Here is a 23552-nt window from a genome sequence, read left to right as displayed (position 1 = left end):
GGGAAAAACTAGAAGCCACTACAACAGACTGACTGACTAGGCCGAGGTCAGCCTGCCAGCCCAGCCCCACATCCTGGGTCTAGCCAGAGCTGGTTGCTGAATCTGTGGTTCAGAAAATGCCATTTGTCACTGAGACACCAAACTCCCTGTCCCACTTCCCAATTCTCCTCCATTCGCTCCTGACTTTGAAATCAGCACCAGATGACATTAAAAAACAAAACAAAACACCGAACCTTTCCCTCTTCCAACACAACCTCGGAATCCAATTATGTTCCTTGGAAACACAGGTCTCTTACACCCACAACCGCAGGCACCTGCCAAGTTCTCAATACATGTTTGAAACATACATCTTCCTGTTTTTAATTTTAAAACAAATACTTGTCTCCCAGAAAGCTCTGAGAGGTAGATTTGAGACATTTAAGAAAAAACAAATGAATACAAAGCCTCCAAATTGTGAATGTGAACTAGGCCACCATGCCTTGCTGTCACCTGTCATTTCCAAGAGGAATTTCATAGCATTTTGCCTTGTGTTTCCTGCCATCAACTACTTAAACTCAGCAACCAAGAAGATATGACAACTGAGTTGCTTTCTAACTGTTTTAACACTGACACTCAGCCCCTGTATTATTCAAACACACTTTTAGACACTATTTCTGAGAGAGATCTTCTTCAGGCACCGAGAGTTATAAAGGGAAAAGATCTGCCAAAGTGACTTTCATAAAAATGGGACACAAATGCATTATCCATATAAGGTATTAGCACAAAGCAGTGGTCCTACCAACACAAGACATGGCTAAGCTTCTTCCAGATCCCCTGTCACCAATGACTGGCTTCACGAAGGAGACAAAGTCTAAACCAGGGAAGACAGAGGGGACTTAGGACAAGCCTTGCCTAGTCAGACAGCATACATGTAAAACCTCATGAGGATAACTCAGCAACAAGAAATAATCCAGTTTAAAAATGGGCAAAGGACTTGAATAGACATTTCTGCAAGAAGATACCCCGATGAAGAACCGACACATACAAAGATGCTCACCATCACCAGTCCTCAGGGAAATGCAAACCAAAACCCTAACAATATGTCACCTCACCCCCCAATAGGATGGTCACTATAAAAACAAACAAAAGACAGAAAATGAATGCAGTGAGAATATGGAGAAGTTGGAACTGTTCCTGGCACACTGTTGGAGGGGCTGTAAAATGATACAGCTGCTGTGGAAAACAGTTTGGAGGTTTCGAAAAAGTAAAATTATAACTACCATAAGATTGAGCAAACCCCTTTCTGGATAGGTACAGAAAAGAGGTGAACACAGGATCTTGAGGATTATGTCTATCATGCAAAGAAAATATGGTATATGCACACAATGAAACAGAAGTCAGTCTTGAAAAAGAAGAAAATCCTGTCATATGCTGTAACATGGGTGAAGCCTGGACATTATACCAAGTGAAATAAAATGAATCTGCCACAAAAAGACAATTCCTCCTATATGAGAACTCTAAAGCAGTCAAACTGTTAGAACAAGAAAGTTGCCAGGAGCTGGAGGATAGGGGGCAGGGCTATTGTTCAATGGACATAGTTTTGGTTTTGCAAGATGAAGAAGTCCGAGCACTTGAGAACAACACTGTGCCTGCAGCTGATGCTACTGTACTGGACAAGTAATGGAGAAGACGGTGGATTTCCTGGGATGGGTCTCTGATCACAACATTTTTAAAAGTCATGAGAAAAGGCAGATGTTGCTGGATGCCCCCATCTTCCTCCAGCACCCACAGAGTGGCTGGTGCAATGGACAGCCATCATTTTGTAAAACAAGAGAAAAGAGCTGTGTGTGCAACGAGTCCAAATGAGGTGATCACAGCACCATCACCCCAGATGCTCCAGCTCTGCCTTCTCGGCTCCCTCTGCGAAGCCATCCCCATGAGCCTCATTGCTGCTCCCCCAGAAGGCCCCTTTCTGATAGTGATTTGCAGCAATGCAGCACCCTCTGGAAACCAGCTATCAGCTACACAGAAATGATCATTCCATGGGGACAGGAGATAAACCCCCAGGAGCAGCCTCTGGCTGTAGGGTCCATGCTGCCAGAGACATCCTGCAAGTGTTGCCACCAGGCTGCCCTTTCTGTTCTGAATCTCAACCACAGGCCACCCTTGATTTATAGATGGTCAGCCACTTCCCTCCCTTCCAGAGCAGGGTGGACAATATCCTGGCCCCCCTGGGACTGAGTCGTCCAGTCAGAGTCAAGCCACTACATCTGGATCATGGAGAGGCTTGGAAAGGGCCCAGGGTAGCCTGTGACAGTGATTTAAGGAATGGAAACCAAGGCAAAGAGCAGGGTTGGTGTCCCTCAAGAGAACCTACAATGCTTTCCAGCAGAGAGGCCCCACAATCCTGGCGACAGCATCCAGCTGCTTTCTCTCTCCCCCTGAAGGGGCCGACAAGGGGGAGATGTTTAATTCATGCTGAGAAGGCAGGCAGGATTCAGATTAACAGCTTCTTCTAGGAAGAAGTTTAACCAGAAGTGGACTCCTCCGTGAGGGGAGAGAAACATTTTGCATTGATCCATAAGGAAAGCCTTATGGACATAGCATATAGGCCAAAGGAAGTCTCTAATAAATAACAGCTAGTAATTTTCCCCCTTCTTGATCTTACTACAGTATTCATGAAAAGCCAATTGTAACAAAGACCTATGAAGTCAGAATACTGGTCATCTCAGCAGGGAGAACACAAGGGAAACATCTAGGGTGTTAATGGGGGCGCATGAGTGTGTCATGAAAAGAATTCATCAACCATTCACTGACTTGTTGTACTTCAGTGTCATAGCTCAACAGAGACATTAAAAAAAGGGGAAAAAAATGAACAAAGCAAGACTGCTGAGGCCATTAGGCATTCCTTGACTGTTGAGTCCAATAAGACATTCTAGAATGATGGTAATGCTTTTTTTCTGTACTGCAGTCACATGTGCTCTTGAGCACTTGAAACAGGGCTAATGTGACTGAAGAACTGAATTTTAAATTTGATGTTGACAAATTTAAATAACTACACGGGGCTGGCGGCTGCCTTACTGGATAGTGCAATAATGTAAGATATTCCAAACCTCAGAGCAAAAACCTTTTTCTTTGCAGCTCCCTCAAACCACCCAGTGGAACAGAATACACCATAGCCACTTTCAGAGCCAAGTAAACGACTGCCTAAAAAACATGTATTTCGTCAACTATGATACCACGTAGGATGAAACAGCAATGCACTACTGACACTCACAACAGGAATTAGTCTCAAAAATATTATTTTGAGGGGAAGAAGACTGGCATGAGAGAGCACACACTTGAGGATTTCATTCATAGGAAGGTCTAGAAAAGCAAATGTCATCCATGGTGATACAAGTTTTTAGAGTGATTGCCTGGGGGAGAGAGGAGTTGACTAGAAAGCAATGTAAGAGAACTTTTGGGGAGGATAGAAGAACTCCATAATTGTGTACAATTGTCAAAACCCACACTAATCTGAAGATCTGTGCATTTTAAGTAAGTTACATCTCAACTTAAAAAGCTACAAACCAAAAAATCCTAATGGGTGAGATTTTACAAATCACTTTCACACGCATTTTGTCCTTTTCTCAACAATCATATCTTAGCACCCTAGAACAGATATTATTATTTTTTTTAATTCTTTTTTTTTTTAAAGATTTGTTTATTTATTTATTTATACAAGCACTGGGTACAGCCAGAAGCATGGGAGGGTGAGAGAATTCACCAGAGCCAGAGCGGGGAGCAGAGCAGGCAGAAGGACCAAAGTACACTGCTGAGGGGAGCAGTGGGCGGCAGGAGAGGTCTGCACGCCATGTGGGACCCTCCTCCGGTGGCCAGGGAGCAGCCGGGGATCGAACCGGCGCTGCAGAGGCTGCGGGCAGCTTCGCAACCCAGCACTCAACCTCTGCCCCACCGGGGAGGCCCCCTAGAACAGATATTATTAAGGAAGAAAATAAAAAGAGGAGTCATCTGTCCAAGCAGTCATCCAGAAAAGGCAACTTCAAGCCCATGCCCTTGTCACCACGTCATCCAGCTTCCGAAGGGAATCACTGTCACTCACTGTCACAGTGCCACCCCCGCCCTGTGGCACTCCCACAGGGTTTACCAGCACTCGGCCATCCGCTGCGGGCTGCCGGGCCAGGCTCACACCCATCCACTCATCATCCCGGTCTTCCCGGCAGGTCTTTCCACAGGACATGCCCCGATTCTTCCCTGGAGGAAAAAGAGAAAAGACAGATTTGGGTTGGGGACGACATTCTGCTGGCTGTTTGTCAGTGGGAAATGTACAGCCTGCGTTGTGTGTACAGACCCTTCAGAAAATAAGGAACTTGCGACAAAATGTAAATCAGCACCGTCACTATGTATATTATTTATTTTAGTCAAAATTTTTTCCATAGCAGGACTAATTCTTGATGAAGGAAGCAAACGCACTGATTTATATTCTGAAGCAAGATTCTTAATTTGCTATGTGCCATTAAACAGTTTATAGCCCAGTCATTCTGAGCAGCATGAGAGAACAGTGTGGACACAGTTCCTGCGAGAGAAAATCATTATTTCCACATTTTAAAAAATGGTAGTTAGAAGATCTTAATGAGAAAGAATTTTGGAGAAAGTAAAGACTTGAGGGATGAATAAAATAAAACAGCTCCTAGTTATGGAATCCCTGCAAATGCCACCATCCTGTGTATTTACCTGTATTCTCTCTCAAGGTAATCCTTGTGAGGTAGGTATCTTGGTCCTGATTACACAGGTGAGGAAACTGAGTCCAACAAGTTTTTAAGAATTTTTTTATAGGTTCCAACTGGTAACTGATCCAGGCAGAACCATCTTATTCCAAAGGCGGTACATTTGCCAATAGACCAAAGTGAGTTGTTCCAAAGTGATCATCTTTCCCTGCTTGAAATCTGAATTCTAAAATTGGCTCCAGTGGCCTCTTCCTTTATACAGAGTAAAATCCAAATGTCTTACCTGGCCTGCAGGGCCCTGTGTGATCCAGCCCCAACCCACCCACCACCTCCTCTGCTTCCACTGTCTCCTGCTCACCACTCCAGCTACACTGTCCTCACTCAGCACCTTAAACACTACTCACTCTCCTCTGAGCAGAGCTTCTGCCTCCCGGGCCTGCCCAGCCAACTACCGTGCATCTTTCCAATCATGTACTGACAAAATACCCACCATCTTCCAGTCTTCTCATTCTCAATTATTTATTTTAATGTCTCTGTTGTCCACTCATTTGTAAGGCTCAGGATGGCAGTGTATCCCAGTACTTAGTAAGTAATAGGTCATCAATAACATAATGAACGGATGGGTGGGTGATGAGTGGGAGGAAGAGTGGGTGAACAATCAGGTTGCCCAGGGAAAAACAGGAAAGTCTAAGGATTCAGAAGCACCTTGGCATCAGTGTCCACCCACCTCGAGCCATGTCCAGTTCGGTGCATCTCCGGTCAGGGTTGGTATGGACGCGGCACTTAAACACAGCCCCAGGGGATTTCACTGAAGTGCTGTACTTGGAATCCGCCTTTGGTGCACCCACAAGAACCCTGCACATCAGAAGAAAGGACATTCTGTTACAATCCACTAGAACATAGGCAGGCGATGGTTAAATCTTCACCCAGCCACAGGAAGGTTGTCTGAACACTCTCTGGGAAACCATACCCAGTATTTCACTGTGCTGGGGGGATGGAAGTCCCCCTCAAGCAGAACCCCTCAAGGAGAAGCAGCACTGGAACCCACAGCCTTTGGAAAACCTTGGCGGTACCTTCCCAAACAGATCACACCGCCTGTTACCCACACATGGGCAGCTTGACTGCACGTGGGTGCTCTGACTCCAATGCATGATGACACACAGAAGGAGACTCCAGCAAGAAGAAAGCCATGTTAGGAGATCAAGTTCCCCTTGGCTGCTGGGGTTGAGCTTCAGAGCCACCAGGGCAAGCCAGTCATGTTTTCACAGGTGAGAAGAATTTGCAGTTTGACATATCCAAACTGCCGACCCCCCCCCCACACACACACACACAGCCTCCCCACACGCCAGACCACAAGAGTTGGGGAGCAAAAAATGCCTCCTCACTCAAAAACCCCAGTGGGATTGGGCTGGGTCCAAAAATGCCCACCAACTCCAAATTTATATCAGCACAGTGAGTAAGTGCCACTTGCAATTGATGTTATAAAAATGACAAGAAATAAACAAGGGGGAGAAGTCATCATGGATGAAGGAAGGGACCTGGCTGCAAGAATCAATAGGGTATTTTCTATTTTGGCCCCCAAACTGGCATCAGAAACCTGGACATTCCAGAGAGTGCCACCCCTCCAAATTTACAGACCCAGATCCACAAGGTATCCAAGGAGAAAGAGGCCCTGGAGGCCTTAAACCTCAGGCATTGTTCTCTCAGCCTAGAACTGAGACAGAGAGAGGCCAAAACACATCAAAATTTCAAGCAGAGAGGGACCTTGTTTTTGCCTTCCAAGCCCAAAATACTCAGTGTTTCTAACAACCATGGCTGATCAAGCTAATAATAACCCTGTGGTTCAAATGCTTCATTGGCTGATCAGATGAGATTTTTCCCAAATCCTGTGTCATGGGAAATGAAGCAAGAGACGAGGGCCACTGTGCGTGCACACGTGTGCAGGACACTGGCAGGGCTGGCGCGCTGTGCTTATGTCTCTGTGTTTACGGAACATCGTGGCTTCCTCCGCAGCCTGGCGCTGCTCTTTACCTAGGCCACTGGCCAGCAAGACTGCTGCTGCAGGCCGGCTGATGAGCTGGTCTCTTCTGAAGTTATTTCAGCTGGCTGTTAGCCAGGTTGATTCCAGGAGATAAAGAGTGTGATGGCCCAGATATCAGGGCAAGCCACTGAAAAGATGCCATCTGCTTTTTCCCTCATTATTCTGAATTACAGAGACGTCCCACCCACTTCCAACATCCTCCAAAATCTCCCCTAGCATTCCGGACAAGGCGATAAGGAAGTTTCCTCTGCTCTCTACAGTTGCCATAGAAAATGAATTGAGTGTCTCCACCAACAGGCTGCGATTCATAAATCATCAGACCCATTCTTGCCTTTGCTGGCTGCTTCGGGGTGGTCCTGAGACCAGCAGCATGGACAACTTCTGGGAGCCCAATCAAAAGGCCATCTCGGGCCCCATGTCCAGGCCACTAAATCAGAACATGCATTTACACAAGCTCCCCAGCTGATGTGCCATAGAACCACCCACACTAAATGCCAATAAGCACGTGCATTTGGAGCCAGTATAGGCAGAAGACCCTTGAGAGGGAATCTCCTCCCTAGCCTATCCCCACGTAAAGTTGCACATCAACCTTGAAGACCTTTTAGAGCCCTCTCAATTCAGAATTCTGGATTTCAAACTATAAGGACAGTGGGTGGTAAGGGGAACTAGGGTAGCATAGGTGGTGGGCCATGCTCTTGTTGGACAGACTCGTGTTCAATCATCACAGCAACCTGGCAGGAGGATCCGCATTTTATGGGTGGCCAGAGAAGGTCATGGCACTAGCCCAAGCCCATAAAGCGTGGTAATAGGGCCAAGCTGCAGCACATACCCCTCCATCAAGTGAAGCACCCACTCCCCTACTCTGCCCACCCCAAGTCAGCCAGAGAGATGGGAAAGGTATTTTGTGCCTCTCCCATGCCCTGGGACAGCCCTCACACTGTGACTTTGCTTGAAAAAGCCCAGTTTTTCAAGGCTCTCAGCTTAGAACTTGGCTTCCGAAGTTCTATCACACCATTGGACAGACTGGTTTGGAATAGAAAGGAGGTTTTCTCCTCCTCCTTGTTATTCATCCACCTGTCTGAAGTGTTCACACTGCTGGCATGGTGTTGCACAGAGGTTCACCTCATTGGAAATGTGGGCCCATCACCTGCCAGCAGTTATGCTCATAGATTGTCTGATCTCTTGCTCAAGGCAAGCCCAGCAGGCAGCATCAAGTGTGCACATTACCCCGTGGTGGTGGGATTTGAACGCAGTTGTCCAGGCCCTAGGGCATGGTCTTTCCAGTCTCTCCAGATCCTCTTACTGTGACTGTCGAGATGCCCTCTGTTTTCCAGAACAAGAACCTCCATGACTGACCTGTGTGTGGTCAAGCTGGCAAAAACAGCTCCATCTGGCTGCCCCACCAGCTTTGAACCCATCCCTCATACCCTGAAAGCCAAGGGCAGGTCAAACCTCTAGAGAGCAGGGCGCACGGGGTTAAGCCACAGCTACCTCCCTTGGGAAAGCTGGGAACAGAGAACATCTCAAAAGCTCTTCTCTCCCTCCCCACAAATGCCACAGTAGAGATTCCACAGGGCAAAATTACAGCCAGATCCAGGAGAGCAACTGGGGATTTAAAACCTTAAACCCATTAGGTTTCTTTTCATGCATTTCATCCCAAAGCCAAAGCTTCCCCCAGGGACCCACATTTCAGTTACATGAGTCAAATTCAATCATTGTGTCTGCCACACGCAGGGAAACCCCAGGAGTCTACATCCACACCCCATCCTGGGCAAGAAACAGGCAAGACTTGAGGGAGAGGCAGAGCCAGAAAAGGCCCCTCTGACCACACTGAGCCCTGTGTTCCCAGAGGAAAGACAGCCCCTAGCATCAGGCTACCAATCCGAACCGTGAAACATGAAAGGCCACTGAATCACCTCTTTTTATGTTTGGGAAAATTGAGGTTTCAAGTGCTAAAGCAGTGGATACAGATTTTTAAGGGTTATACCTGAATTCTAAGCCTTAAGGACAAGTTATTCAAAGTGGTAAAACCTAAGCAGCACAGGGTTAAGACAGGGTTCAAATTCTGCCTCTACCACTGCAGAGCTGTGTGACCCTGGACAAGTTTCTTAACCATTCTGAACTTTGACTTTCTTCTTCTGTAAAACAGGATGTATAAGAGTGTTGCTAATAAAGGTTCTTGTAAGATATATGACGATGTATATAAAGCACCTGGCAAGTATAAAGTAGCATCCAGGTCCTTCTCAATTTGACTTTGCAGCATCTTCCATCAAGAGGTGCAGTCTGTTTGCCCTCCTCTCCAGTGTGGCCTGGCCCTGTGAATTGGCCTTCAGAATGTGAAGGTGGCACAGTTTCAATCCCAGCCTAGACTTTAACAGCTATGCATACTTGCTCTCCTGGCACCCTGCCCAGTCACATGCACAAATCCAGGTTGCTGGAGAACAAAAGACGGAAGAGAGATGAGCCCTCCCAGCTGAAGCCATCCTAGATCAGTCAGCCAACCCAGAAGCTGATCACAGATGCAGGAGTGAGCTCAGCTGAGAACAGAAGAACCATCCAACTGAACCAAGCCTAAACTACTAACCACAGATTCATGAGATAATCAGTGGTAACAGGCTCAATCACTGAGTTTCAGGGTGGTTTATCATGTAGCAACAGGGCAGGAATAGAAAACAGATGTATCAAGCTAGGGCAGGCTACCTTTGCAGCAAACTTCAAACTCCATTTTTACCCCCTAAAAAAAATCTCACTGCCAAGCAGGATCACAAATTTTTTCCAATGTTTTGATATTACAAAAGCTGGGTTGGGTGATAGAAACACCCTAAAGATGTGCCAGCTCCTCTCCAGCTGTGTGACCATGGGCCAGTCCCATGGCTACTTAGACCCTCCCAGGACAGTGGTGAGGCACAACAGCAAAAAGGTCAACCAGCAAAAAGTTTGGGCAACTGAAGTGGATTAGGATCTTCCATCCGCCAAGGTCAAGAGCAGGTACAAATGCTCCCAAAAGAAGTATCGCAGCACCTTTTCCTACTTAGAAGCTCAGTGCTTTGCACAGAGGTTTTTATGGAGGCACAGAGGGCAGCCCAGCATTAAGAAAGACCCACTACGTTCAAAGACCCACTACGTTCAAATCACAACTTTGTAACCCATTTGCTGGGTAGCCTTGGATGTGGCTTTTGTGCTTGGTAGTAGTAGCTCCCACTGCATCAGGATGGCATAACACAGCACCTTTGGCACATAGCAAGTACTCATAATAGGCCAGCAAGAAAAGTGTTTTTTTTAAGATTTATTTTATTTAGGGTACAGGCCAGATGTGCAGGAGGGTGAGAGGATTCACCAGAGACAGAGCAGGGAACAGAACAGGCAGACTGACGAAATACACTGCTGAGGGGAGCAGCGGACGAGGTAGGAGAGGTCCGGCACAATAGAGGCTGCGGTCAACTGCCTGCGCTAACAGGGAGGCCCAAGAGAAGTTTTTATTCTGGGAATCCTAGGGTGGAGTAAATGAAGGGAAAGGGATATAATCCATCCTAGAAAATGCTGAGTCAGCCAAACAAGTAGCATGGCCACTCCCAACTCTGGCCAAGAGCAGGGGAATAGACGGGGTCCCCCCATGGAGAGCATCAGGCCCCCTGGCCACCTTGTTAGGGAGTGAATAGTCCTGAGAGGTTGCTGCCCCAGTCAGGGACTCAGATCTCAGCAGATGCACCAAAAGAACACAGCTAGAGGAGAAAAGCACAGCAGAAGAGCCCGTGATTTCTTTCCCTCCTGAGGGCATCAAGGGAAAATTAAATCTAAGAGCTAGAAGGCAAGGAACTTTCCTACCTCATCTAGATTAAAAACCACACTACTGGAAGACCACTGGACTAATGAGGAGATCAAAGAAGAAATTAAAAAATTCTTTGAATTGAATGACAAGGCGGACACCAATATCCTAAATGTATGGGATGCAGCAAAAGCAGTAATAAGAGGAAAATATATAGCAATAGAAGCTCACATCAAGAAACAAGAAAGAACTCAAAGAAACAACCTAATCTCGAAGCTCAAAGATCTAGAAAAAGAACAACAAAAAAACCCCAAAACCAGTAGAAGAAAAGAAATAATAAAAACCAAAGCAGAAATAAATGAAATTGAAACTAAAAAAACAATCCAAAAGATTAATGAAACCAAGAGCTGGTTCTTTGAAAAAAATCAATAAAATAGACAAACCCCTAGCCAGGCTCACAAAGGAAAAAAGGGAGAAAGCACAAATAAACAGGATCACAAATGAAAGAGGAGAAATCACAACGGACACAGCAGAAATCAAAAGAATAATCAGTAACTACTATGAACAGTTATATGGAAACAAGTTCAACAATCTAGAGGAGATGGACAAATTCCTACAACTCTACAATCACCCAAAGCTAGATAAAGAAGAAATAGAACACCTAAACAGACCAATTACAATTAGCGAAATTGAAATGGTAATCAAAAACCTCCCCAAAAACAAAAGCCCAGGACCTGATGGATTTACAAATGATTCTACCAAACATTCAGAGACGAATTAGTGCCTATCCTTCACAAACTCTCAAAAAATTGAGAAGGAAGGGACAATACCAAACAGGTTCTATGAAGCCAACATTACACTAATACCAAAACCGAACAAGGACAACACAAAAAAAGGAAAACTACAGGCCAATCTCCCTAATGAACACTGATGCAAAAATCCTCAATAAAATTTTAGCTATCAGAATCCAACAATGTATCCATAAGATAATTCACCACGACCAAGTAGGATTCATTCCAGGGACACAAGGATGGTTCAACATCCGAAAATCAATCAACGTTATCCAACACATCAACAAAAAGAAATATAAAAACCATATGATAATATCAATAGATGCTGAGAAAGCTTTCCACAAAGTGCAACACGCATTCATGATAAAAGCCCTTGAAATTCTTGGGATACGAGGAACATACCTCAACATCATAAAGGCCATCTATGACAAGCCAACAGCCAGTATCATTCTCAATGGTGAAAAGCCGAAAGCAATTCCATTAAGATCTGGAACAAGACAAGGATGTCCACTCTCACCACTGCTCTTCAATATAATACTGGAAGTCCTAGCCAGAGCAATAAGACAAGAGAAAGACATCCAAGGAATCCAAATAGGAAAAGAAGAAGTCAAACTATCACTATTTGAAGATGATATGATAATATACATAGAGAACCCCAAAAACTCCACAGAAAAACTAATTCAACTCATCAATCAGTTCAGTAAAGTAGCAGGATACAAAATCAACACGCAAAAGTCAGTAGCCTTCCTATACACAAACAATAAATCTGAAGAAGAAGAAATCAAAAAAACCATCCCTTTTATTATTGAAACAAAAAAAAATCAAATGTTTGGGAATAAATCTAACAAAAGAGGTAAAGGACCTATTACAAAGAAAACTATAAAACACTGTTAAAAGAAATAGAAGACACAAAGAAATGGAAAGACATGCCCTCTTCATGGATTGGAAGAATAAACATTGTTAAAATGGCCATCCTACCAAAAGCAATATACAGATTCAATGCTATTCCAATCAAAATTTCAATGTCATTCTTCAAAGAAATAGAACAATTATTGATGAAATTCATATGGAATCACAAAAAAACCCGAATAGCAAAAGCTCTCCTGAAAAAAAAAAGAAGGGAATGGAGGCATCACACTCCCAGACTTCAAACTCTACAACAAAGCCATAATCATCAAAACTGCATGGTATTGGAACAAGAACAGACACACAGACCAATGGAATCGAATAGAAAATCCAGAAATAAACCCACAGATTTATGGTCAACTAATCTTTGACAAAGGAGCAAAGACTATGCATTGGAGCAAAGAAAGTTTGTTCAATAAATGGTGCTGGGAAAACTGGGTCGCTACATGCAAAAGAATGAAGCTTGACCACTACCTCACACCATACACAAAAATCAACTCAAAATGGATTAAAGAACTAGACATAAGACCTGAAACCATAAAATATATAGAAGGAAATATAGGCGAAACACTATGTGATTTGCACATCAAAGACATCTTTACAGACACATCACCCAAAGCAGTGATAGTGAAGGCAAAGATAAACAGCTGGGACTACATCAAATTAAAGAGCTTCTGTACAGCAAAAGAGACAATAACAAAAACAAAGAGAAACCCCACCAACTGGGAGAACATTTTTGCACACAACACTAATGATAAAGGACTGATCACAAAAATCTGCAAAGAGCTGATGAGACTCAACAACAACAAAGAAAATAATCCCATCAAAAAATGGGCAGAAGAGCTAAAAAGAAACTTCTCTGAAGAGGAAATGCAAGTGGCCAACAGGCATATGAAAAAATGGTCAACATCACTTGTCATCAGGGAAATGCAAATCAAAACTACCATGAGATACCATCTTACACCAGTGAGAATGGCACATATTAAAAAAACTAGCAACAACAAGTGTTGGCGAGGGTGTGGAGAAAAAGGAACTCTTCTGCACTGTTGGTGGGAGTGCAAACTGGTCCAACCACTATGGAGAGCTGTGTGGAGATTTCTGGACCTACTAAACATAGAGCTTCCATATGATCCAGCAATTCCACTCCTAGGTATTTACCCAAAGGACACAGAAACATCAATTCCAAAGAACACCTGCACCCCTATGTTTATAGCAGCACTGTTTACAATAGCTAAGCTTTGGAAACAGCCCAAATGCCCAAAAATAGATGACTGGATTAAGAAGATGTGGTACATATATACCATGGAATATTACTCAGCATTCAAAAAGATAAACACATGCAATTTGCAGCAACATGGATGGCGCTGGAAGGGATCATGCTCAGCGAAATAAGCCAAAAAGAAAAAGAAAAATACCGGATGGTCTCACTCATAGCAGGAATCTAGAAAACTTAAATAAGGGACCAGAAAAATGAATAACTATAAGAAAGCGAAAATCAAAATCAACAAAAAACTATGAACCAGAGACACTTTTTGAGGGGTAAGGGGCGGGAGGGGAGGGATTGGGGTCAGAATGGGGGGGTTGCAATTGTATGGGGAATATAAAAATAAAATTTATTATTTAAAAAATAAATAAATAAATAGATAGATAAATCTAAGAGCTAGAGCAGGCTGCAGACCTGTGGCAGATCTTCCTGGCTTTTTAACAATTATTTATTCCTGTAATTTTTAAATTATTGTCATCTCTACAAATAGGCCTAATTTTTTTGTTTTGTACTAGCATTCTCACTATCACCTCGGAAATAACGACCTACTTCCCAGACTTATTTGGAACCTTGGCACCAGGACTCACCATAAGGGGGTGACTGCCCACCTGCTCTGAGAGAAGGAAGAGGTGTACAGAGCTCTATGATCTACAGCCCACAGGTCTCTGATGAAAATGGCCACCTCAGGTCCTTTTTGGAAGCAGCCAGGATGTAAAGGAATACTTTCTGTATGTTGAGCACGACCAAATTTATGTAAAGACCACAGGTAATGAAGAGTATGTTATGTAAAACCATCTCGTGCATGTCTGCAATGAGTACTGACACTCAAATTGTGATTAACGAATGTATGAATCAACAAATAAATGTGCTGAAAGCAAACTTGATTAGCATCTAAAGTTGGGATGATGAAAGCCATTGATTTCAAAAGTCAGATTGAAATAAGAATGAACATAACTACTAGTATTTCATGCATTTATTATCTGCTACATTTATAATCCAGACTTTGCAAACATTTCATTTAATGCTTCCAACAACATGATGAGGGAAAACCTCTTACTACTTTTACAGAACCTTGAAACAAGGCTCAACTAAAGAAAATTGCCAAGCCCACACAGTTCCCTAAGTTGGCAGCTGAATGTATGAGGGCAGGGTTGATGCTGGAACCCACATTCTTTTTATAGAGGCATGTGTTTTTTTTTTTTTAATTATTTGTTTGTTTGTTTTTGTTTATACATGCACTGGGCACAGTCAGAAGCACGGGAGGGTGAGAGAATTCACCAGAGCCAGAGCAGGGAGCAGAGCAGGCAGAAGGACCGAAGTACACTGCTGAGGGGAGCAGCGGGCGGCAGGAGAGGTCTGCGCGCCATGTGGGACCCTCCTCCGGTGGCCGGGGAGCAGTCGGGATTGAACCGGCACCTCAGAGGCTGCGGGCAGCCTCGCAACCCAGCGCTCAACCGCTGCACCACCGGGGAGGCCCTGGAACCCACATTCTTGACCCCCAGTCACTGTGTCTCTGGCACAGAAAATATGGGTTTGGTTGCTGCTGGGGAATCAGGGGTCAGAAAAAAGAGAGAGCAAGGAAGAACCCCAAATGAGTCTAGAACATCCCCTCCCTAGGAACCTTATGGTGCAGAAGAGGTACCAAGACTCTCTGCCATCCTTCCTTTTGGTGCGTCCCACACACTGCCAACTTTGCGCTAGGGGTTATCACACTGCAGCATCTTAACACTAGAGAGTCGGGGAGGAGTGGACAGGCCACTTGGGTGTAAACACACCAAGGGATGAGCTGAGATGGAGGAAACTGGGTTCACACCTTTTCTATATTCAGGCTTTGGGGACACAAGTTATCCTCTCTTGTGTACGGTTGGCCCCTGATGCGGGAAATCTGACACTGTGTGGGTTTACTCAAGTTACACCCCTAAGGTTGAGTCCTAAGTGCTGGCTACCATGGCTACCTTCCCCACCTATCCTTCAAACAGAGCCTCTGAAACAAGTGATAGAGCCAGGACTTGATGGAGCTGATGAAGAGATGGTAACAAAAACAGCCCAAGAGGTTCAGATGGATACACAGATAGGCTCCATCTTTCCCAGGACACCTCTGTGTTAACATCAGACACATTTGGTGTGACAGCAATGTCCCTGGAAGATTCATTGGGTCCCTGTTTGCTCCATGATCAAGTATCTCTAGAAAGCCGTATTCCTCCCCAGAACCCCTCCCCCAAGTTAGCTAACAGGTCATGAATAAGCATCCCCAAAAGGTGCCACAGAGAAACTACTGCCACCGTAATTTCAAAACCTTTCCAGCAAAGCAGGATAGGAAGGAACCTCAAGAGGCAGATGCCTGGGTGCCTTAATACCCTGAGCTCAAATTCTTGAACTCTTGACAGGCAAAGGCACAGGTGCAGCTCTAACACTCTCGACGTGTATCTGCCGCAAGTATTATCTCTGTGCCTTGGCTTCCACCCTAGGAGGAGAGCCACCTGAAACAAGGGGGGGGGGGGACCATTCAAACAGCTAATATACCAAAGCATGAGGAACAATACTCAACACACACTAAGTGCCCGGTCCGTGTGGCCCAATTGCTACTCTGCTAGTGTCGCTACGCTGTGAACTTCAACTCACAACCAAAGTCTTTTTGTTCTCCCAAAAAGTAGAAATTGGGGACCAAAGGAGCCAGCCTGTGATTTCAAAGACTTTAGATTTTCCCCAATCTTGGATTTCACTTTCGCTTCCTAAGTCTCCCGCCGGCATTAAGGAAGGTCATGATAATACACTTTATTCTGTTGTGGTTGGTGGCCAAATCCACTCAGCTTAAAGGATTTGTGGTTCACAAGGTACCAGGGATGAGGTGTTGCTGCTCCCTCTAGTTGAGAGTTTATCAACTGCTCTGATGACTCAGGCAAGGCAGAGCTGCCCTTCCTCACAATCCCCCCACATACGACTTCCTAGACAGCATCAGGAGGCACCCCGGGGGTCAGCAGGCTGCAAAAATGCTCTGCATTATGCTACTGACCAGTTTCCTGTCCCCAGAATCCTAAAGCTCCTGATCCAGAGGGATGAGCAAAGGGTCAGATGGTCCCAGTCACCACTCCTGCTTTCCTAATACAGCAACTCACACAGGATGAGCTCCGTGGCCACCATGGAAGTGGACATTACCTCTTGATATTCATTTGCAAGGGGGCGGCCCCCAGCTGCAGCCCCTTCAGGCTGCCACAAGCCAAGGCCACACTCTCCCCAGGCAGCTGCTGCCACTCACTGACCTGGAGGGGTTAGCAGCCAGGGCGGGGTGGAGGTAAAGGAATAGCCATTTCTGCCGCGTGGCTGTTGAGCTGGTTGAGATTTCAATCAAATCTGAATCACAATCTGAGGCTCTCCCTGCCCAATCCTGTTCCGGTTCCTTGTTCTTTCAGGCGCTCCCCCACCAACAATTTTCTTGCCCTCCTATCTGTCCCAGCATCTACTTCCTAGAGGACAAAAACTGATTGCAGCCCCAGGCAACCAGTTTGCGTTGTTACTGAGGCTGGGGTGGATCTAAGACAAGGCATTTGACCACAAGCCTCAGGTCCCTACTCATCAGGTTGTCCCAAAGATTCAGCTATTCTACCTGTGTGTCTGCGAAAGCACTGGCCTCCTGAAGAGGCCTAGCAAATGCTATCTGATGAAACAATTTTGCTTTAAATTATATGCTACTCCTTTGAAAGCAAATACTTTCTGAGATCAGAGCTGCTTTTAATGAATGTGAAAACGACATTCACTGTGGACAAATCACAATAGGCCTTATCAGAAGGAGACCATTTCCTGACCAGCATCGAGTCACTGGGGAACCAGAGCTGGCAGGGGCCCGGCTTTCACACTCTCACACTCGGCTGTTAGGGGCTGGCTGAGAAGAGTCTGTCTTCTTGTCCTGGAAGGTTCTGCTCTGGAAAAGACAGCTGCCTCTACTCCAGACAGCATTCAGCACCAGCTCAGGAAACAGCGCCCTCATGGGCTTCTCAAGATCTTCCAGGAAAAGTCCTCCGAAATCTCCAGGGATGCTTTCCGAGTCCTCTGAGAACCTGGGCCTCATACATGTGTCCTCCATTCCTGAAAGCTTCAGAAAGCAGCTCTGCAGAGTCAGGGAGAAGCAGAATCAAGATGCAAAGATGCTACTTCGAGAAGCCTGGCATGGGACAGAAGAACTGGCAGGAGAGGGTAGGCTACCAAGGTCATTTCTGGGTCTCACTAAGATTGGGGAAAGCAGTGGCTGCGGGGCCCATGATCCCAGGTTCCCATCTAACTGTTTTACCTTCTCAGGGGGCTCTCCTCTGTCCCTGTGACTGTCAAGGACAAGCCTCCCCCTCACTGAAACCCATGCCATATTTTATATTTTTCCAGAAATGAATGAGTAGAACCCCATAACCTTCTGCCTTCTTCCCAATACACTGTGAAAGGGTTTTCCATTCTTGACTCCCCACCCCATAGCATAGGACAAGTACACCTGAATGAATGAAAAGGGAATGAATTCAACCTCTTTGACTGGCACTATTAATTTTTAGCTAAATTTAAGTATCCCTGTTTGTTTTCACACTCAAATATGCCACGGGTCAATTTTCCTTTTATCAACCTTTGATCTTTGTGTCTTAAAGACTTTGCTTTAAAACACCCCTGTCCAGGAGAACTTTCTGCGATGATGAAAATGTCCTGTGTGCTGTTCGGCACAGTAGCCACTGACCCCACGTGGCTACTGAGCACTTGCAACATGGTTAGTGTGACTGGGGGAATGAATTCTTAATTTTATTTGATTGTAATTAACTTTACTTGAAATAGCAATATATCTGGCTAGTGGCAACTGCCCTGGCAAGGCAGAACTGTCTGGCCCGTTCTTTCAATTCTCAACGTCAATGCAAATTGAGGATGTTATGTTCCCCTGGGCTGAATTGCCTCCTATCCCTCACTGAATGACACTGTGACAGCCTCAACAAAGCAATAGATTCCATTTCCAAGCACTTGCTTTGTGCCTCAGCCCAGCTATCTAGATGTGTCCCAAGAGATGCAGCAGGAAGCACATTGCCAGAAAGGAAGTCAGTGTACCCAATCACCTCAACTCCAGGGAGTGGAGTGGAGGGTGTGAAAGCCACCCACACTGGGCGCTGGACACCAGCTGGGCTGCATTTGTTTATACCACAGGGTGTTACAGTTGTCTGCCCCGCAGCTGAGGCGCTATGTCTAAGGGAAGGGGACAGAAATCGGCTTTGTCTGTGTTCCCTGGCACCTACCGCTGTTCTTCAAAGGGTACAAGATGACCAGAGGGAGTTGGAAGGGGGGAGACATAGGAGAGGAAGCTAGCTCTGGGCAGGCAGAAGCCCTCTGGGTGTCATTGTGAAAAAGGAAACTGTGTCTCTTGCAAGTTTGCATGCAAGCAGATACAAATGACATCTGTAACACTGTGCACCTGGCCCAGGGTGGACTCACACAGCCCACAGCATGGTGACAGAGGGACCTCTCAAGCCAAGCACTTTGGGACACACTGGGTCTGGGGCTCTGTTCTCAGTGGCTGCAGAAGCTGGACTCAGGCCTCAAGGCTCCGGAAACCAGTGTTACCCCACCCCTGACAGAGACCTAGAACCCTCTGGGTTTATAAAAGAGCTGTTAGGAATGCTCAGATCTGGGATTAGAGAAGAGTCAGTTCTACTGATAGCGCATGTGTGTGCTTTATGAGGTGCACCTGGGGTCCCTCCACAATATGAAACCTCAGTTTTGCCACCTGCAGCGCTGACCTTGGTGCCTGGGCTCTATCCCCGCCCTCCAGCACATTCTTCTGGTTCCTTACCCTACAGAAAACACATCTGTTCACCTGTAGGAGGTAGCATGAAGCAAACTTGATAAGCCACTAAACACTGAATTAAGCAACTAAAGAGTAATTACTTCAAGAGAACACCAGAGACAAAGCTTAATGGGCATTTATCTTTTCCTTGCAGTTTCAATATGTTGTTATTCCTGTTCATGTCCATCGCTAACCTCCCTCTCCCATCTTCACCTCTGGCTGCTATGTTCTTCTCTTGCACTAGAACGGTCTTTTGGTAAATTACTCCCAAATTCTGGTGCCTGAATAAATTAATGCATTTCTCTAAATTACACACTGCAGCTTCACTGACATTTCAGAAAAGCACAGAAAATGCCCTAAAACCTCCCTCCTCTCTGTTGTAGCAATTCTAAGCCCAGGAATTTATTTGAAGGAAATAATTAAGGATGTCCACAAGGGTCTAGTTACAAAGATGTGTATCCTTGTTATTGTAATTGTGAATAATTGGAAACAACCTGCATGTCCCTTAAGAAGACTAAAGATCCAGGGCCCAGGAACTGCTTGGTAGGAAGAAACCAATAATCAGTCACTAAGTCAATCAACCAACCCCAGAACTGAACGTTAAGGTAGATCCAGATTTCACAGGACCTGAGTCTTAAAAATCTAAATGTGACTTCTTCAAGAAAGTAATTAAGAGAGTTAATATAAAATTATCAGTACCAAATGAGGCCCAGGTGCCTGCGCAAGCAAGAGGCTAAAATTTCATGAGCCTCATGGCACATCTAGAGAGAGAGAAAAAAAAAGGAGATGCCAAAACTGGGCACCATCATCAGTAGAAAATAACATTCAAGATTAAGGATGAAGAATATTGGAGGAAAGATGAAAGAGAAAAGATAGGGAGGAAAATAATTGGGGAAAAGGCAGCAAGAAAAGGAAACAAAATAGATAAGCAAAAGTTAAAATAAAATTCAAACAAGGTAGGGGAGGGTGAAAAAAGTGGTTCTTAAAGAAATTTCAGTGGAGTCTAGCTGGCACCTATAGGAAGGAGCACTCCAACGGAGAGATCAGCCGCTCAGGAACAGAAGCAGAGCACAGCCTGGCTGCGTGGGTTTCTACAGACCCTGGGGTACTGTCCCACACCTCCACTGGCACCAAGACCACACACCAGCACCCAGTTCCACACCATTTATCCTGGGTCAGCTGAAGAGGATGCCGCCCTTCCTCATGTGCACTTGCCAAATGATTTCACAGGACACAGCTTTTCCTCCGCCCTTTTTATTTTTATTTTTTTTTTAATAGAGGCATGTTTTATTTATTTATTTATTTGTTTGTTTGTTTTGTTTGTACAAGCACTGGGTACAGTCAGAAGCGCGGGAGGGTGAGAGAATTCACCAGAGCCAGAGCGGGGAGCAGAGCAGGCAGAAGGACCGAAGTACACTGCTGAGGGGAGCAGCGGGCGGCAGGAGAGGTCTGCGCGCCATGCGGGACCCTCCTCTGGTGGCCAGGGAGCAGCCAGGAATCGAACCGGCGCCGCAGAGGTCACCGGCAGCTTCGCAACCCAGCGCTCAACCGCTGCGCCACCAGGGAGGCCCACCTCCTCCGCCCTTTTTAAAACAGGCTGCACACTCTTCCCTTGAGAAACCTGCTCCTGACCCCCCCTCGTTGCTCCCCAGCTGGGGCAGCTTTGACCTGTGGCCCATCCAAATCCAGGTAACAGGCCGGGCACCTGTCCCTCCAGGGACTGAAGAGCTTTCAAAGCTCTGAGAAGCAAGCTCGGCACAGGGCTGCAGCCCCTTCCCAGAGGAACGCTTCTGTTTTTGACAGCTCTGCCCACATGCTTTGTGCCAAGGTCACACAGTTCAGTTGCGGAGCCCATTGTGGGACTTTAGGAAGCTTCCAGCTGCTTCTGCCCGGGCTGCCTTCTCTACCAAATTGAAGCCCACAGTGGGCTCAGTGTGGACAACAGAGAAAAGGTGTTCAGTCCGCTTTGCTTTCAAAGCGGGTTTTGGCAAATACAGGAAAAGCCAATCCTGCCTTAAACTCAGCCACGGGAGTAGACTGGGGGGTGGTGGGAGGGAGTGGTAGGGGAGTGGCAGCTCCAAGAATTTTCAAAACTGGTCGTCTTGGAGGTGGTGCTCCTGAACAGCATGGCTGCTAAGGGACTGGCTGGTCACGGCGTCCCCACTTTTGCCAGAACGTTTGAGGACTCCTATCGACAAACCCCCTCTTATTCTGTCAGCCTCTGTGCAGTTCAGGCCAAACAACTACAAGCTGAGAGCACCGGCCGGCTGACACTGCCCTCCCAGCCTACAACCCCTAAGAATGCTCACCCTGGTGATCCCAGAATCAAACCAAGGCCAGAGTAACTACCACCTGGGCCCGCACTGTGGTAGGGGAACTACCACCACCTCACTGTTTGGTGAGGTGACCCTGGATGGTGGTTTCATGAACCAGCTTTTGGGGGGGAGGGGAGGTGAAGGAGAGACCAGTCTCCCTACGTGCTTCTCCTCTGCGTCTGGACCTCTCAGCAATACTGCTTAATAGGGGGAGAGCGCCAGCCCCTTGGGACTCAGGGGATCACTGTCAGGAAGCAACTGGACTCACTGACCTCCACAGAATCACCACCCTCTCCCAAAGCTTCTGGTGCCTGTCGCCCGGTCAGACGACCCATGTCAGAAGATACTAAGGAGCCCCCCAAATCACCCACCAGCCCCACCATCCTGGGGGGGGGACCACCTTCCCTCCTGCATTTCAGGCCTCTCACGCGGGGTCTGGTGAGGGAGGAGGGGCCTCTGGGCGCCAATGCGCTTCTTTGGGTCCCACACACTCGGCTCCAAGGAGCCCCAATACCCCCCACACACCCCCAACACACACGCGCGCGCGCGCGCGCGCACACACACACACACACACACACACACGCACGCACATCCAGCCCGCTCCCTCGCACCTCCGGCTACTCTGCTTCGTGCGCGCAGCGGCGCTGGGCGAGGGTTGCAGTTGCTGAGGCGGGTGGGGTCTCAGCAAGAGTTCCCCAACCTGAAGAGACCGCAGCACCTCGAGCGCCCCGTCTCCCGGGACCCTCTGGCGTTCGGGCCCAGCGGCCGCCCCTCAGGAAAGAGGCGCCAAGTCACTTTGCGGCGCGAGTTAAGGCGCTTCTAGGTGTTGGGGGGACTCCAGCTCACCGCGGGCTGGCACCCCGGGGGAGCGCCGGGCCCGGCCCCCTCGCCTCAGGGCGCCAGGGCGGGACGGCGGAGCGGCGTATCCCTTCTCGCCGCCTGCCCCCCGCGGCCGGGCTGCGCGCAGCGGAGACATTTAAATCGCTCCCTCGGGACGGCGGCGTGGACGCGGCCGGAAGGCGGCGGCGGGGCGCGGGGCGCGGGCGCGGGGCGCGGACACTCACCAGCGCGTGTTGTCGTGGACGTGCTCCAGCACCGCATAGCCGAAGAAGGAGCCGGGGGGACCCTGGAAGCGCACGGGGCGCTGCGGGTCCAGGTTGTAGGCGCCCCGGGAGTCCCCGCGGCCACCAGCGCCAGGAGCAGCGCGCAGAGCCCCCCGGCGCCCCTCCGCGCCGCGGGGCCGCCCATCCCCGGCCGGCCGCGCCCTCCGCTCTGCCCGGCGAACTGGGCGCCCAGCGCGCGGCGGCGGGGCCGCGGGGTGCGCCGACGGCCGGGAGGCTCCCGGGCCGGGGGTCCGCGCTCGGTCGCTGGCGGCCGGCCGCGCCGCGAGGGGCTGGCGGGCTGCGCGGGCGCGGGAGGCGAGCGCAGGGGCGGCCCGGAGCGGGCGGCGGCGTCGGTCCGCCCGAGCAGTCTGCGCGCTCCGAGCGAGCGGGCCGGCCCGGCGGCGCACACTGAGCGAGGCGCGCCCGCGGGGTGGGCGGCCTGGGCGGCCGGCGGCGGCGCGGCGCGGCAGCGCCCCCTGCGGGCCGCGCGCGCCCCTGCACCTCCCCGCGCCGCCGAGAGCGGGAGACCCGCCAGGGCGCCTCCCGCGGCCCCACCTCCCCACCGCGCCCTCGGGGCTGGGGTCCCCCGGCTACCCTGATGCTCCGCAGTTGCTGCGCGCTCTGCCGCCGAGCTGGGGCTCTCTCTCCTCCTCAGGCTCGAACTCACGGCAAGGACCGAAGGAACCGGATGAAGAAGCGAAGTTCTGGTCTAGATCCGCCCATCTGCGGGTCCTGCACTCAGCTGTGAGAGCTTTCAGGAGCGAGGCGTCAATAAGACCCGGTGTTGTTAATAACAGCCTTGCGGGAGAGCTGAGTCCCCCTACACCAGTGATGCCCCAGTGCGGTCTCCCAGCAGC

The 23552-nt window shown here is 48.0% G+C and overlaps 1 protein-coding gene across 1 annotated transcript in view; it reads right to left on the bottom strand.

Annotated features, from left to right (window-relative positions):
* ITGA9 (integrin subunit alpha 9) overlaps positions 1 to 22840 on the bottom strand; it is a 284237-nt gene extending 261397 nt beyond the window's left edge. The window contains 4 exon segments of the mRNA XM_037526417.2: positions 4127 to 4233; positions 5434 to 5561; positions 22657 to 22762; positions 22765 to 22840. Of these exon segments, the coding sequence (XP_037382314.1) occupies positions 4127 to 4233; positions 5434 to 5561; positions 22657 to 22762; positions 22765 to 22840 (417 nt within the window).
* Between the last annotated feature and the right edge of the window lie 712 nt (positions 22841 to 23552).

The sequence above is a fragment of the Talpa occidentalis genome, unplaced genomic scaffold (genome assembly GCF_014898055.3).
Source record: "Talpa occidentalis isolate TD23 unplaced genomic scaffold, MPIMG_talOcc4v2.1 talOcc4.10, whole genome shotgun sequence".
Taxonomy (NCBI): Eukaryota; Metazoa; Chordata; class Mammalia; order Eulipotyphla; family Talpidae; genus Talpa; species Talpa occidentalis.
This window is presented reverse-complemented; position numbering and strand designations above follow the sequence as displayed.